Here is a 16,724-nt window from a genome sequence, read left to right on the forward strand (position 1 = left end):
CCCACATCCTCTGTCCATCTAAAACCTACATGTACTCTCAAGATCCCAAAGCTCTGTGTCCACTGTGGAAGATGGTGCTTTGGTCTGACAAAAGAAAAGTGTTTCTGTGCATGTGGTGTCATACTGGATCAAAACTCGGACTTGGCACTTCCAAAGTGGGGTTCCTGTAAATTTTCTGATGCAACAAGTGCCTGTTGTTCTGCAGCTAAACAACATTTTAGTAGCAAAGACGTGGACTGTTATATCTCATTCCATCCAGCGTAATTAACACTGATGAAGGACATTCAAGACACAGAACTAATGTAGCTGCAGCTATTGTTTTGTGCCAGCGTTGCTAATTAGATAAGGCCATGCTCTTCTGCCTTTTGTGCATGCTTGACAGACCGCCTTAGAGGGAAACATAATGGGTCCTGACAGGCAGCAGAGCTGCACTGTTGGAGCGGGAACGTCCTGTAAGCAGCATGTGTTGTCGTGTAGAGTCCGCGCAGACAAGAGAAAACTGTCACGACTGCTGTAAAAACAACTCTTTACACAAATAATTTGGACTCCCTGTGTCCGAGTCCTCCCCTCAGCTTCTTTCAGGACTCTGTCATTGTTCTTAGGAGCTGAAACAGATATTTGGCAGATACTACAACCTCGGTGCTACACATAATCTGTAATAATGACTTTTACTGAAACGCTTTAGCCGTCCTACAGTTTTTAATGACATATAACTGAAAACATAACCTTAAATATATTAGATAATATATTATTGGAATGTGTCCGCTCTAACACAGTTGTGTATTGTTAAAATATAATTTGCTCTATATACAGTCAGAAATTCTGCAGTTTGGACTTAAAGTAGCTCAAACTGCTCTACTGAATAAAAATAATCCAAAAGCAACATTATTGACGTCACTATATCTTTCTATTTACACCACTCCCTCCTTAAAACACTATGCTGCCCACCATTAATCAGAAGAAAATGATTGCTGTTTATTTTTCCAGCAGTATAAGTAATTTCCATCAATATTCACAGTATTCACAACTTCTAAGAGCTTGGCTATTGTTGTTCCATTTCTGTTGGCTTTTATCCAGTAAATGTTGGTTAAATCTTGTTAAAATGTCATGTCATGCTGAATTAAAATTGTGTATTGTGTTTGTTAGTGGTCCCCATTCACACAGTGACTTGGAACTTAATTTTGGTTATGCAGTATGCAGCACTTTTTCTCCACAAACAGAGGTCTTTCCTAAGGACACCTCAACGTGTGCTGGAGCCAGAACAAAAAACACCCAGCTCTCAACTGGTGGTTAATCAGTTTTGTGAATAAAACATAATAAAACCATCTAATCACAGTGGGTCTTGGGCCAAATACAACCTCAGAGGAACAAAAACATAGCATCACAAAACATAACAAAAGTTGGCACCATATCTTGGGAAGGTTGGTGGCTGTCTATAGAAGGATGAGCTCCAAATTATTTGGAAATAGTTTTTTTAACCCTTTCCAGTTTGATGTGCAGCAACAACCAAGAGCACCTAGCTGCAGAAGCTCCACTGGCCTCCACTCTAGACCGGAACCATATGACCTCCTGAGTGGTTTGGGTTAGATTTCAGGGAAAGCGGCTCCACTGGCTGAAGGACACAGGGTTCCGGTCCAGAGTTGAGGTCATTGGAGCCACAGTTTCTACAGAGGCTGCAGCCAAGTCCTTCTTGCAAATGCTGTTTATCAAAAACAATTGCTTAAGTCTTTCCCTTTTGGCATTGTGTGAACAGACACTTGGGCGCTCCAGGACAGCATATTGCCAAAATGTTTATTTGGTCTGTTGATCGGTTTATCAGGGACTGGTGATTAGAAGCACCTGACTGCAACTTGTCCTCTTAAATCCTCCTGTTGTTTTTTTTTTATTTTATATTTATTTTTATTATTTTTAGTTTTTGGAGGAGGTTTATATTTGTCAAATAAATCATGGCACAATGATAAACAGCTAAGCTGCTTTTCCTCATACTAACACAATACGATAAGATGATTTTTATCAAGTTTTTACACAAATGACATTAAAATATACCTAAAATATTACCCTTATAAAAGGGTTTTTTTATATCGTAATTGCGCTACCATAGAAAACGGTGTGTGTGATGGGCATAGAACTCACGGCCTCTTCTTCTGTAGGACACAAATGCCTCTCACAACCCCTTCTTTCTTCATTCTGTGCCACACTGTCGTGCTTGTTTTAGCTGTTGCTCTGATCCGACCTGCCAGATTCAAATGACTGGATCACCTTCAGCTTGATCCAGTCCGCTAATTTGAGCCATGTGAGTTGGAGCAGAGCAGCACCTAAAACATGCAGGACAGTGTGCCACGAGGAGCAGTGACATTCAGGAAAAAATCAAAGATGGCTCTGAATGGAGTTGAGAAAACATGATACAGTTTTGGAAGTTTTATTGTGAAACCAGCACAGCTCATACACTGCAGAATCAGAACCTGTCTAAGCTAGAAAAGGGACACTTGGGCATTTTAGATTTTTTGAAATAGGTATAAAACACTTCTCTTTTTTTCTTTACAAACCCAGAGTTTGACTATTCCTCCAGTTTTCTCTGTCACAAGAAAAGGTGTAATGGTGACATTTGTCTTTGTGCTTACAGTGGGTTGTCACTTTTTTTTTGCTTCTACTGTTATCATGTATAAGGAAATGTTCAGGACACTTGATACCAACATAACTTTTAACCCATAGCAGCTGTGACTGACAGCAAAGCTGGAAAGTACAGTTTCCTTGTGGGATATGTGGGCTTAGGAGTCTTGAGCATAATTGTCCTTAGCTCTGATGGCATTTTCTTTCCCTCACTAGTGAAAAGATTCTAGTTGTGCATCACTTTTATAGCAAAACACAGAAATTAGACATAAGCATGCACCACTTTATGATTCCATCACAGGAGGTAATTTTCCTTTTTATTTTTATTTTTTGAACTATGTAAATGTGACTATATGTGAAACTGTGAATCTTAAAAACTTGACTTCTGTTTAGAGAGCTAAACTCGTGGAAGAGTGATGTCTTGAACTTGCATAAAAAAATCGTAACCTCATGAATGTTGTTTTGAAAAGGTAAATAAATTATCTCTAATTTTTGCCATCTTAAAACTTTCTTGTAAGTCATTCAGCCGCGCAATTATCCCACGAACCTCCATAAACCCTGAACACAAGTTTACCTTTTCCAGAGTCTTTCTGTAAACTGAATGCTTTTAGAGTCTGAGTCATTTTTTATTTCTCACCACAGTGTTTTTGTTATTTGCAATTACGCTAAAATCCAAGAAAACGTCAGTTTCGTTTGAGCAAACACTGCCTGGAGCACATTCTCTGCTTCCCAGGTGGCGGCTGCTGTGTGAAGGGCGCCTGCAGCTGTCGGGAGGAGGCACACGCCACCAGCAGCTCAGCCTGCGCCGCCACTCGACCTCCATCCAGAGCCATTCAGTCATTCCTGCAGCCACGCGCCGCTGCAGCTCCGCTACCTGCCCGGCGCGTGCTGCACCTCCCGGCCCGCTGCTGCTGACCACCGGCATCCAGGCCGGCCTCTGCTTTAACACGTCCAGAAGAAAACAACTCTTAATCTTTACTTTGACTTTTGAATAGTTTCGTATCATAAAACGCTAAGTCTGAAGCTTTTTCCATCTTTTGTGCGTAAAAATGACTTGTGTGTCTTGAAAAGTCCAATTTAGGCATCATTGGGAGTTACATAGTTTCCTCTTTGTTTTAAAATAATTTTCACTACTGTATCATGTTTAAAATTGAATAGAATAGAAAAAAAGAACTCTTAATCTTTACTTTGACCCTTGAATATAAAACGCCAAGTCTGAACCTTTTTCCATCTTTTGTGCGTAAAAATGACTTGTGTGTCTTGAAAAGTCCAATTTGGGCATCATTGGGAGTTACATAGTTTCCTCTTTGTTTTAAAATAATTGTCACTTCTTTATCATGTTTAGAATCGAATTGTTTAACAGAACAAGATGCCGAATTCACTTTCAAACGAGGAGAAGTTGTGCTTTTTGCGCTAGTTTTCCAGCTGCGTAAAGACAAAGCTCTCTTGCGTTGTTAAGGCTGTCTAGAAGAATAAAAGCACAAAACTGAGATGGACAAGTAAAAGTTGGGTGTTGGATCTGTGGTTGAAGTCTTTACTGAGTCACTGTGATGAGTTATAAAGAAAGAGTAACATAATACTCCGTGCGTAAAAAGTGACCGCATCGTGATAAAGAATGCAACGCTGATCTGTTGGTGATTTTTATCTTAGTAATAAACTTACCAACCACACTTTGACCACTTTAAAGACACCCCACCCCCACACAAAAAGAAGGAAAATAGAGTATGATTCAGTAGCATCTCATTTTATTCATGGACTACAGAGTAAAAAATATGGTTATAAGACTTCTTATTTCTCAATATAGCTGGCTGTATAAAGATACAATGCAAGGCTATTGCACTCTGTTTGGACAATAGCTGCATACGTTTTTGATCATTGTGACATGAAAAAAATGCAATAACATTTGCTATTAAATAAGACACATCGGTGCTAGAGTCAAACGCCAGAGTATCAAACTCCTGGAAACCTCATGAACAGAAGAGCCAGAGAATAATAGACTACACGTCTACATAGGCAAGAGGTAATAAAAGCAACTCCGCAATATAGAGACAAAATATATACAAAAGAATGTGTACAAAACATCTATAAATCTCTTACATACAAAAATATCTTAATATATTTAAAAAAGCGTTTTGATATAGAATTTAATAGAATAAATCGACGACTTGGAAGCATTTTCTGAATTCTGAGAGGTCTGCCAAAGGGATGGTGTTGAGTGATTGGAGTAGCATAGATTAAGTCTTAAATAAAGTATTTTTTTAATGTGCTGCCAGAGAGCAGGAATTCACTTTAGGGATTGTTGTTTATCTTGAACAGATGCAAAGAAGCAGAGATTCCCACGCTGTCGGAAAAAACAGTCTTGCTTCAGTCCTTTGGCGCAGATCTCTGTCCTGATTTCCTTCAAGTTTTCAGGACCTTAAGGCCTTTTCTGTCAGTCTGGGAGGGCTCGGGATTCTGTAGGACTGTAGGTGTTATTCTGTCCACCCGAGCATCCTCCTGGACCATCCCAAGCGCAGGATACAGGTACTGAGTTGATCCTTCTGTCTGTGGGGAAAGAGGAGAGAGGATGCATGGTTAGAAGTGTTCATCTCAATTGGGAAAGGTTGAGAAACATGCGCGTATTGGACTCAGCTCTTACCTCACACAGATGCTCAGAACCAGTTGGTGAAGTCCAGCAGCTCCTGCTCCTCCGGACTGAGCGGGTCGTACGAGCCCTCGTCGGAGGAGTAGGAGGACACGGGCGAGCCCGCCATGGAATTCATGTCCGCGGAGTATCCCTGCGACATGGACGGCGACAGGACGCCGGACTGGAACGCTGCGCTGACCGCGTCGTGCTCGTCCAGCAGCTGCTGCAGCGCGCGGATGTACTCCACGGCGGAGCGCAGCGTCTCCACCTTGCTCATCTTCTTGTTGGCCGCCCCGTTGGGGACGTGTTCCCGCAGGGTGGCGAAGCCGTTGTTCACCAGCTTCACCCGGTTGCGCTCCCGCTCGTTCCTGCGCGCCACGGCGTGGGGCTGCTGCTGGGGCAGCGTGTAGCCGAATCCCGCGAAGTTCAGCCTCCTCTTGCACCTGAGCAGCTCCGGGGAGGAGGAGCGCTGCCTCTTTGGCTGCTTGGACGCAGACTTCCCTGCGCACTGGCTGTTGCTGCTGCAGCCGCTGCTGCTGCTGCTGCTGCCGGGGCTCAGCTGGAGACTCTGCGCCGCCGCGGCGGAGGAGAAGAAGCAGGCGGGCGGCAGCAGCTGCTGTTGGCTCACGCTCATTTCCATTTCGAGGTCTATTCCCAGTAATATGAAAGAAACAATAGCCCGCAGACAAACTTATAGACAAGTGTCCAGGCGGTGCGTCCTGCTCGTGCCGTTCACGTGGTGGCACGTTTACTTCAGTGGGGGCGAGTCCGCTGGCTGCGTGCGTCTGGAAGCTGAAGTGACTCCTGCAAGAAAGACGCCACTGCTTTTCAACAGGCTTGATGGATGCGGGGCTGGATGGATGCGGGGATGGCCACGCCCCCTGCGCGTGGGTTCACCTTGGGCTCCTGCGCGCGCCGGTACCGGTGCGGTGCGCGCGCCGGACGCGTGCCACTTCAAGCACTAAACAAACAGTCAGTGGTGAGGGGGTTTTTCTTTTTTCTTTTGTTTTGCTATTTATCACGTGTGTCAGTAGGTGCTGCGGCACAAAGGACTGAAATGTTTGCACCAAAGTTTATGATGTTTTATTCACAACAAATTAGTTGTGTTCATGCGTAAAACTTTAATAACAATTTAAATGAAGGATAGTTGGCCGACTTTAAAAATAAAACAGAAGTAAATGTTGAACTTTGAATGCAAAAAAGGTGTTTATTGTTGCTATTATGTTCAAAAAGTGTCCTCATACTTCAGCGTGGAAGATATTGCATCCTGCATAGCTCAGGATGATTTTCAGATGTGTGTGTCGTGGTGCTGATAGACAGCTCACCTGGAGGCGGCCCGTCCAGATTTACCTCAACCACCTCTCTCTGTTTGTATGTATATATGGATATATATATATATATATAGTTTGATATCGCTGTTGCTGCCATTATATATATTTATTTATTTATTTATTTATTTATTATTTTTTTTAATATTTATTTAATTTTGTTCTCCCTTAATGTATGTTTTTTTTCCCCCTAGGGTAATTATGGGGAGAGTAGGAATGTGGGTATAATAGAAATCATGCATGTGAAAATGTGAATTGTGAAAATTATTGTGAAATAAAAAGATATTAAAAAAAAAAAAAAAAAAAAAAAAACACCTCTCACGTCTCACTTTGTGGCGTCTAAATCAGCTTCTCTCTGTCATCTCAGCTCGACCCCGTCTACTTTTTTACTCCCTAGAGTTCAGACGCGCCTGAATGCCGCGCGTTTAAAAGATTATTGTGCGTCAGAGTCCGAATTTTCCACTTTGGATGAAGCGCATCATCAGCCCGCAACAGGCGGAACGCCGAGGCGCAAATGTGCAGAGGGGGCCCCGAATCAGTTCTGGCGGGGGGCTTTGTGCAGGATTGGACACACCCGATGAGGTTACAGTAGCGCGGACGCGCCGTGTTCCATCGATTATTGTCGCGCTGAATAGAGAAAGATTAAAACACGTCTTTCTCGGGGTTGAGGGTGGGGGGTGGGTGTTAAAAACAGGACCGAGCTGCATTTACAAGTGGTTGTGCGTGTGCTTCTTTGCGTGGGCGAGAGGTGTCCAATTAAAAATAAAACTTTTGTTTTAAAAAAAATACACTTGAGCCAAATCCTCTGACTGCCATTTTTGGAATTGCTCCAGACTTGGATTTGCCCAAAGCTAAACTCAGGGTTCTGGCTTTTGCTTCCTTATTGGCTCGACGAGGTATCACACTTAAATGGAAGGAGTCTGCACCTCCTTCTGTCTCACACTGGCTCAAAGAAATAATGCTGTGCATGAATCTGGAGAAGATTAGATACTATCCGAGGTTCAGAGAATACATTTTACAGATTGTGGCGCCCCTTCTTGGCATTTTTGAGAAACCCACAACGGTAGTCTTGGAGTAGCTTCGACCCCCCCCTCTCCCCTTTTTGTTTTTTTATTACCCTTTTTTTTTGCACTTGTTTATTTAATTATACTTAATTATTTATTTATTTTCTAACTCATTCAATTGTCTGTAACTTTGCTATGCTTGATTCTTATATCATAATGGTGTGTTTATTTCTTATGGTCAGCTGGTGTTGTTTGTCCATGTTTGGGCAACGAGGTGTGTTGTGGGGTGGGGACAGATAAAGGGGAGAAAAAGAAAAAATCTTCCTCCTGTAAAGTTAATGTTTTATTCTTGACTTTTCGTTAATAAAAAGACCTTTGAAAGAAAGAAAAAAAATACACCGAGAAACCAAAATTATTTTTTTATTCTCCACGTCTTTCTTTCTGCACTGTTCTCCAGTGTCCCTACATCAGTGCACCTTGCAGAGGGAATTGTAATGAATTGTGAGTTAATTTTTTGGATGTTGGCAGTGGCATTCAAAACAAAAATAAAAAAAAATCAAGCTTACACTGAAGTCCCCAATGCCAGTGCACGCACGCAGACTCCACAAATACACTACCTATACTTTCTTTTCTATCCCCCCTCTCTTCATTCCCCCTCCCCCGCGCTTCACCCTTTTGGCCCAGCAAGAGAGTTTAGAAAAGAGGCGTGGGTTCCTTTCAGCGTCCCCCCGCGCCCCCTCGCCATCTCCAGGCTTTCTGAAACCTATCCATGGCCTGTCAGTGCGCTTCCAGGCTCCAATTAGCGCTTTGTGAGGACTTTCTCTCCGCGCTGCCGCCGCCGATCATCCAGAGGCTGGGAGGGCGCTCACTTTACTCGAGGGGCTTTCCAGTCAAAGCCGAGTGTAATAATTAATATGACATCTGGGCGCCCAAGTTTCCATTAAACCACTTTCTGTACTTCTTTTTCCCCCCTTTTCTTGGGGGGAACTCACTATGGGGGTGAATAATAAAACAAAAACTCATAAGCGCCCATCCTAATGTGTGTCATGGAGGGATTATTTTCCGATTTGTTTCTCATTAAAAGCGCTTTTTCCAAAAAAAAAAAACGCGTGTTGAGCGCGTTTTTCAATGAACACAAGCTTCTTGAAAAGAAAAAAAAGACAGCCTGAATACTTTAGATCTATGAAACCGACATTATTTATACAAATATTAAATTTATCATTTTGGTGTCATTTTTGTTTGTCGTTGATGGAAGAAAAACCCACTTTATGAAAACTTTGTGACGTTGAAGACGTTTATCTGACTGTTGAGTGAGTTTTGTCTGTATTTGCTGCTTGACGGGAGGAGTTGTAATAGAACACCGCCCTCCAGTGGACAAAGCTGGACAAGGCAACTGTATATGTTAAGCGCATTTAAACAGAGGCAGTTAAAAGTGCAAGACAAGAACGACAGAATCAGAGATTTAGAACAATAGATAATAGAAACGGGAAACAAAAACAAAAATCCAAGATAATAAAAGATAACAAATCTTTGACAAAATGAACGAAAAAGAGATGGAAAAGAAAATGCTGCACTTGTGCAGAAATAGATCGGGCAACATCACGGTGCAGGAGGAATCTTGTCTTCACACAAGAAATGCTTACTCTCAATTAAAATAAACCCTCGTAACTATAAATTAATACAACCTTAATTAAGCTACTAAGCTCAAGTCTGAGTTAATTAATTAAAGTACAAGATTTCTAAACTTGTTTTTTTTTTTTTTTTTGTGTTGATGCATCTGGAATCAAACTGAGCAGAAAGTTGTATTCTTTTGTTTTGGTTGCTAAATCTATTTCTGTCTTGTCTTGGTTTATTTGAATGACGTTCGATTGCATCCAGCTGGTCACCTGCTCTCAGCACCGATGGAGTGAATCTAATGGATCATAGTCATTTGTTGAAAGAGCCAAGTAAATCTGAGTGTCGTCTGTGTTGTCATGTGTGATTTTAACCTTAGGAATCATGTAAAGGCTGAATAACAGCAGTCCATGAATTGAGCCCTGAAGGACTCCACAAGCCACTGTTGATGAGCTCAGTTTTATGTTCAGTAATGGAAACAACCATGGCATGGAAATTCTAATGCAGACTGGCAACCTGAAACACCTGAAACCTGAAAGAACAACATAAAATGAAAAATAGAAAATGACTGAACAGGTCAGACAATTACAACTTAAAATGTACTATCATGATTATTTTTAGTCATATATGCCTCTGAGGTTGCTCTAATGCAAAATATGTACCACTGCATTTGTTTTAAATTTTACACTCATTTTATCTGCTTTAAAAAAAAAAAAAAAAAAAAACAACACTTTTAACTTCAAATATTATGGAAGCTTGAAATAGTTTTGTTATCAACAGAAATTATTAAATTTAATATGGAAATATTTGGATTCATACCTCCTTTTATTTGTTTATGCTTTGTCTAGTTTTTGAGGCAATTTATGAAGCTTATCCAAGAAGTACAATTCATATGGGAAAAATTGTCAGTGGATCTTTAGGTTGATGGAACAGATTTCAACAAGTATTTTCCTGCCATCGATGCATAAAGATTAGAGGAAGTTATAGTAAAATATAATACCTCCCATTTATGTCTTTTGGCACGTTTGCATTTTTAAACTGCTTGATGTCAATATCTGATACACAAATACGACAACAGGTGAATTTAATTAACGCAGTATAATATCTAGGCTACTACAAATACCTTAAAGAAAATGAAAAGATTATTTTCCACATTATAAGCTTCCTAAAAGTTTTTTTTATGAAGATGTGAATGAGCTATCTCAGTATCTAGTAATAAATATATTTATTTATTTATTTATTTATTTATTTATTTATTTATTTATTTATTTATTTATTTATTTATTTATTTATTTATTTATTATTTACTTTTTTTCTTTTTAAAGTAAATTACCCCAGAATATGAATACTGACTTTAGCTGTATTTTTTTTTTTACATATAAACATGGAAAAGGTTAGAGGAACAAAAAACGAATAACTCAAAACTTTCACTTTCATCCCTCCAACTCAAACCAGGTCTAAACTGTCAAATACGGTCCGGGGATTAAAGTATAATTCGTTTTTCCATTAAAACCAAAAACGAAAAAAGAGAAACAGCGCCCCCATTTTCGTTTTTTCCTTTTAAATTCAAAACGGAAAAACGGTTTCTGAAAAAACCAAAAAACCAAACAACCAAATCAAATAACGGCCGAAATTTGGTTTTTGTAAATTCCTTTTTTCATTTTTGTATGAATATGACGGCGGACACACCGGAAGCGGAAGTACAGTGTAATACCGTCAAAATAATACAAACTATTTTCGTACATATTATATTTATAATATCTTAGTATACAGTCTTATATGGCTTTATAGACTTAACCTGTGAGCATGATACTGTTGCTTAGTTGTTTTATGATGTTTGTATAGTTTTAAATTGTTTAATGGTCGCTGCCACAGTTTGCTCCGTTGCCATGGCGACCACAGCGGCGGTCGCCGCCGGCTTTCCCATGTACTCCAGAGGACGTCCACTCAAAAATGCTACAGTTTAACAGTAGCACGACGTCACAACATAACATTACAATCAGTACTCGAGTTGTAAAAAAAAATCAGGGGGGGGTGGTGGATTTTATCATATGGGGACAGATAATTTGTGCTAATTACAAATAATATAATATATTATAAATAATAGCACTGACCAAAACACCTGCAGAAATACTGCAGGAATGACATAGCAGCAGTTAAACGCAGCCTTCTGTAAGCTTTAAATATCCACTGGGCTTACATCAAATACATCAAAACACAACAATAAAAAACACTTTTCTGAACTTATCAATATGACTCTGTCCTTCACAGGATAAGTAAAATGGATCACTGCATAAACTCAAAATCTTAACAAGAATATTTGTCTTATTTCTTGTTAAAATGTCTCATTTTAGTAAAAAAAAATCTCATTACACTTAAAACAAGACTCATCACTGGAAAAAAAACAATTTTCACCTGTTTCAAGTAGATTTTCACTTGGAATAAGTAGAAAAATCTGCCAGTGGAACAAGATTTTTTTGCTTGTAATGAGAAGATAAATCTTGTCCCACTGGCAGATTTTTCTACTTATTTCATGTGAAAATTTACTCAAAACAGGTGAAAATTGTCAAAAAAGTTATTTTTCTGGTGTTATTTTTCTGGTGATGACTCTAAATGTTGAAATAGCAGTAAAACCACATTCATTGATGAAATGACATAAGGGATGGAAAGGGGGGATGGCAGTTTTACAGGGGGGATGATTTGGACCATTTTTATTTCAGGGGGGGGATGCCATCCCCCCTCATCCCCCCTCAACTCGAGTACTGATTACAACTGTTGTGTGTTTGCATGAATGTGGGTGTGTGTCATTATTAGTGACAGGTAGACAGGTGATACAGCTGATCAGGCTGCCACAGAGATGCCACGGCTGATGCCGCTCTCTGGGGCAGATTCCACAGAGATAGCCTACCGAAGTTTCATTTATGCACGTTAACAATGGTCAACGTTGTATTAGACTGCTACTGCTACAGAAGTAGCATTTCCATGACATTTTTTTTTTCATGAATTTGCAAGGTTTTCTTGATTAATCTCTCATTATTTCGGATTGATTCATATCACAGTTTGTTATGTTGCAATGCTGAGGAAGGAAAAACATGGCATAGTTTATAGACAGACCGGTAGACGGGGGATTGTAGACAGGTAGAGAGGGGATACACAGCTGATCAGTGTCAGGGCACGAGGATCGATCGACATTGTCTGTGTGTGTCTAGTAAATGAGTCTGAAACAGGCGTAATATGTTTTTGTCATTGTGTATGTGCTCGTTTTTAAGCCAGACTAGGCTGCTCAGAATAGACGACAATAGAATAGTCTTTATTACCGTTATGCATCTATGCCGGCTTTAAAGTGCAAAAACACAAATACAAAGCAATAAACCTCACTCAGACATCATTTTAGCAGCATTCACAGTTCAATATATTGCACGTGTGTGTACATTTGTGTCAGTGCATATTAGAGATGAGGGTGATTATAGCTCTCTGGGGAAGAAACTGTTTTGAAGTCTGTTTGTGAGTGCTGTGATGCACCTGTAGCAACTGCCAGAGGGCAACAGGTCAAACATTTCAGAACCTAGATGTGATCTGTCCGTCCTAAATGATACTCTGTGCCCTGCTGAGGCAGCGGGAGGTGCCAAAGTTCGACAGGGAGGGGAGAGGCCACCCAGCAATCTTCTGTGCTGCTTTGATTCCCCCCTGAAGTCTCTTCCTGGCGGCCTCAGTGCAGGTCCCATACCATACTGCCATACTGTATGCCAGCAGGCTCTCCATACAAGAGTGCTAGGTCTTCAGTTTGGTGTCTGTTCTTCGCCAGGACTCTGGACGGATAATGCGGTGGTCCTCCTCACAGTTGGGCCGGCCCGTGGATTGCTACAGATTGCAGTAAAATACACCCTGACATAACGTTAATATGTCCGACCCTGTAATGTGACCTTACATTTTGCCAATTTGAAAACATCCAAAAGGTTGCAGGTGTATTGACAAAGTAGAGAATCATTTCAATGGTTTGAATGTGTTTAAACAAAACTGTATGTACAGTATGTGGGCGTGGGATGTGTTAAACCAATACAACTAGCACTTCAACCCAAACACACCACTCAGGAAACAGAGTACTCAGTAAACAAAAGAGCGCAAACAAATTCTAATTTATTAATATGAACACGGATAAACTTAACAGATTAACAAAATTAACCAAACAACCAAATAAAACATGAACTATTATGAACCAAAAAAATTTAAGAAAAAACTATTTATCCCCTAATAGTGTCTTTGAAAATATTCAGAGTGTCTTCAATGCCGGTCAGGATGAAGCTTTTCACCCGAAATTCCCCATCCCTGCATTTGGGGCAACTGGGCTCATGAATCACCCACTCATCCACACATGTTCTGCAACCAATGAGGCTGCGGCAGCATGCGCCCACTACAGGCTCCTTCATTGGATCTGCAAGAAGGATGAAAATTGTATATCAGTATCTTCATGTCAATATTAACTGAAATCTCGTTATTGCATTACAGGGCTTATTACATATTTCATAGACAATACACAAATTCATGCAGGGATGCCTCAAAATACAAGAATTCATCTATCCCCTTAATCCCTATTGTTATATGAGTAGGTACAACAGACACTTTAATTATCAGTCTGTTGTTTTAAAATCTGTGGGACAGACGTGAGCTGCTCAGTGAACACAACAACACATACTGATAATTACAGGAAATTAACCTACTCATGTGACTAAAGATAAGATAAGATAAGATATTCCTTCATTAGTCCCACAATGGGGAAATTCGCAATTTGGATATAGAGGTTATTGTAATAGAATAATTTGCCAAAATCTTAAACAACCTCTTTTATGTTTTATCTTACACACCTCTGCAGATAACACATTTAAATGTGGCCTTGACAGACGCCACCTCCTCATCTGTAAAGGCGATTTTTGTTATCTTATTGGCCATTTGGCGCATTCCAAATGGGCCCACCGATGACATGTCCCACACTGCACCTAGTGAGACAACATAACAGAAACAATACAATTTAAAAAATGTAACATTCATAAAGTCATTTCACATAAAACAATTATACCGTAATTCTTTTATAAAAAATGTTTACCATTCCAATCATGCTGTGCTGTCGATCGCACTCCAGCAGGGCGCACACTATGCAGTAATCTTTTGCATCGCCTTGAAAAGAATAAAGAACCCTTTTTTATGCGTGTATTGACAGCAGTGTAGGCATCTCTGTTGTTCTTACATTTCTACATTTTGTAGCATGTGCACCTACAGATATCAAGCATCCATTATGAAATGTGTATTTAAAAGTGCACTTTATTATGTGTACAGTAAAAAAACAGTAGTTCTAGTAGTCATTGTAATTACCACATTGTGGCAACTGATTATCCAAGCATTTTTACACTGACCCGGATTTTGTAGCAGCTACAGGCAATCTGCTTCCTGTATTCATGCAAAGCCTCCGCTGTGGTGACGACCTCTGTGGATTCCTCAGTGATGAAGTTTTCTGCAAACTGAAACGCAGTGTTTTTATCCACATTCACATAGTCACCAAGTTGGAAGAAGAGGACATTAATTTGGTAATAATCTATCTAGTCAGCTATCCAAATGATGATTTAATACCTTCATAACCAAAACTCTGCAGCTACTGGCATCCTGCTGTTTATTGTGGTGTCTCCACCTGCCATGCCTCAGCCCCTTCTCTCCATCCTTTTAAGGTAGTTCCTGGGAAACACAGAATAAAAAACAGTTAAGCATTTAGCCATACAAGTTCTTATTGTAAATCATTAATTTTGAGTAGTGCAGATTACCTCTAGTTGTGGAGAACTTTTCTTGAATAATAGTCCTCTTTCCCAAAGGGATCAATAAGGATGAGGGCCTTCTTGGGGATGTTGACAATCTTTAAAAAAATTAAATTTAAATTTCTGTAAGCAAAACAGTACTTTCTGAAATCAGGTTAGCAAAAAAACTGTATAGGTACCTACATACCATAAGAATCCAGTGCACAGAAAAGTAGTATAGTATAGTATAACATTAAATCCTGCATATCAGAGCTCATTTCTCTGCGCGTGAGTCCTTAGGTCTCCATCTAACAGGACTAATAATGGACCCTATATGCTAACCTGGAACATGTTATTCTTACTTGCCTTGTGCTTTTCAATGAAGATGTGCAAATAGGCATCTATTACCTAAAATGTGAACAAAGAATGTCATAAAATTAAAACATAATACAATAGAAAGACTGCTATAAGCAGCCAAAAATAGCATATGGTATATCATGCACATATTATACACAACATATGACAACAATACATGCATTATTATTATCATTATTCAATTCAATTCAATTCAATTCATACTTTATTAAAGACACATCTTAAGAAGAGGTCCATAGTACCATTAAAAAACATTATACATATAAAATACACGATATAAAAGACAACAACCTATAATATAAAAGACAACAACAAAAGACTAAAAAAACAACAGTGACACAACAAAACGACAGTGTCAGGCACAAGTGTATGGACATGACCGCCAGTGGTTCCACAACGTGGATGTGAACCTGACTGAGCTGAGTGCAGGATTTGTTAAGCAGGTGATGATGCTGTTTATAGAGTTAGATACTCTACATATACATTTGTACATCACCTTCCGTAGCACAGCAGCACAGGTTGGAACTCCAACACTATTATTATCATTACCATTGTTATTACTATTATTATTTTTGCACTACACCCCACCCTACTATTTACTCATATTTACATCTCTTATAGGCAGTACTCGAGTTGAGGGGGGATGAGGGGGGGTGAGGGGGGATGGCATCCCCCCTGAAATAAAAACGGTCCAAATCATCCCCCCTGTAATACTGCCACCCCCCCTTTCCATCCCATTTATGTCATTTAATCAATGAATGTGGTTTTACTGCTATTTCAACATTTAGAGTCATCACCAGAAAAATAACTTATTTGACAATTTTCACCTGTTTCAAGTAAATTTTCACTTGAAATAAGTAGAAAAGTCTGCCAGTGGGACAAGATTTATCTTCTTATTACAAGCAAAAAAATCTTGTTCCACTGGCAGATTTTTCTTCTTATTTCAAGTGAAAATCTGAAATCTGAAAATTGTTGTTTTTTCCAGTGATGAGTCTTGTTTTAAGTGTAATGAGATTTTTTTTACTAAAATGAGACATTTGAACTAGAAATAAGACAAATATTCTTGTTAAGATTTTGAGTTTTTGCAGTGATCCATTTTACTTATCCTGTGAAGGACAGAGTCATATTGATAAGTTCAGAAAAGTGTTTTTTATTGTTGTGTTTTGATGTATTTGATGTAAGCCCAGTGGATATTTAAAGCTTACAGAAGGCTGCATTTAACTGCTGCTATGTCATTCCTGCAGTATTTCTGCAGGTGTTTTGGTCACTGCTATTATTTGTAATATATTATATTATTTGTAATCAGCACAAATTATCTGTCCCCATATGATAAAATCCACCATCCCCCCTGATTTTTTTTACAACTCGAGTACTGCTTATAGGGCGT

The 16,724-nt window shown here is 39.6% G+C and overlaps 1 protein-coding gene and 1 long non-coding RNA gene across 2 annotated transcripts; both read right to left on the bottom strand.

Moving 5' to 3' along the window:
* Positions 1-4,338: 4,338 nt before the first annotated feature.
* Positions 4,339-6,032, bottom strand: ascl1a (achaete-scute family bHLH transcription factor 1a). Its single transcript, XM_061714508.1, has 2 exons — positions 5,249-6,032; positions 4,339-5,154 (listed from the first exon to the last, which is right to left on the bottom strand). Exon 1 carries the CDS (start codon positions 5,874-5,876, stop codon positions 5,262-5,264), a length of 615 nt encoding a protein of 204 aa, XP_061570492.1. The 5' UTR covers positions 5,877-6,032; the 3' UTR covers positions 4,339-5,154; positions 5,249-5,261.
* A 7,342-nt stretch (positions 6,033-13,374) lies between these two features.
* Positions 13,375-15,392, bottom strand: LOC133424270 (uncharacterized). Its single transcript, XR_009770859.1, has 6 exons — positions 14,993-15,392; positions 14,805-14,906; positions 14,591-14,695; positions 14,284-14,354; positions 14,045-14,176; positions 13,375-13,614 (listed from the first exon to the last, which is right to left on the bottom strand). It is a non-coding gene; the product is annotated as an uncharacterized LOC133424270 (long non-coding RNA).
* Between the last annotated feature and the right edge of the window lie 1,332 nt (positions 15,393-16,724).

This window comes from Cololabis saira, chromosome 23, assembly GCF_033807715.1.
Source record: "Cololabis saira isolate AMF1-May2022 chromosome 23, fColSai1.1, whole genome shotgun sequence".
NCBI lineage: Eukaryota > Metazoa > Chordata > Actinopteri > Beloniformes > Belonidae > Cololabis > Cololabis saira.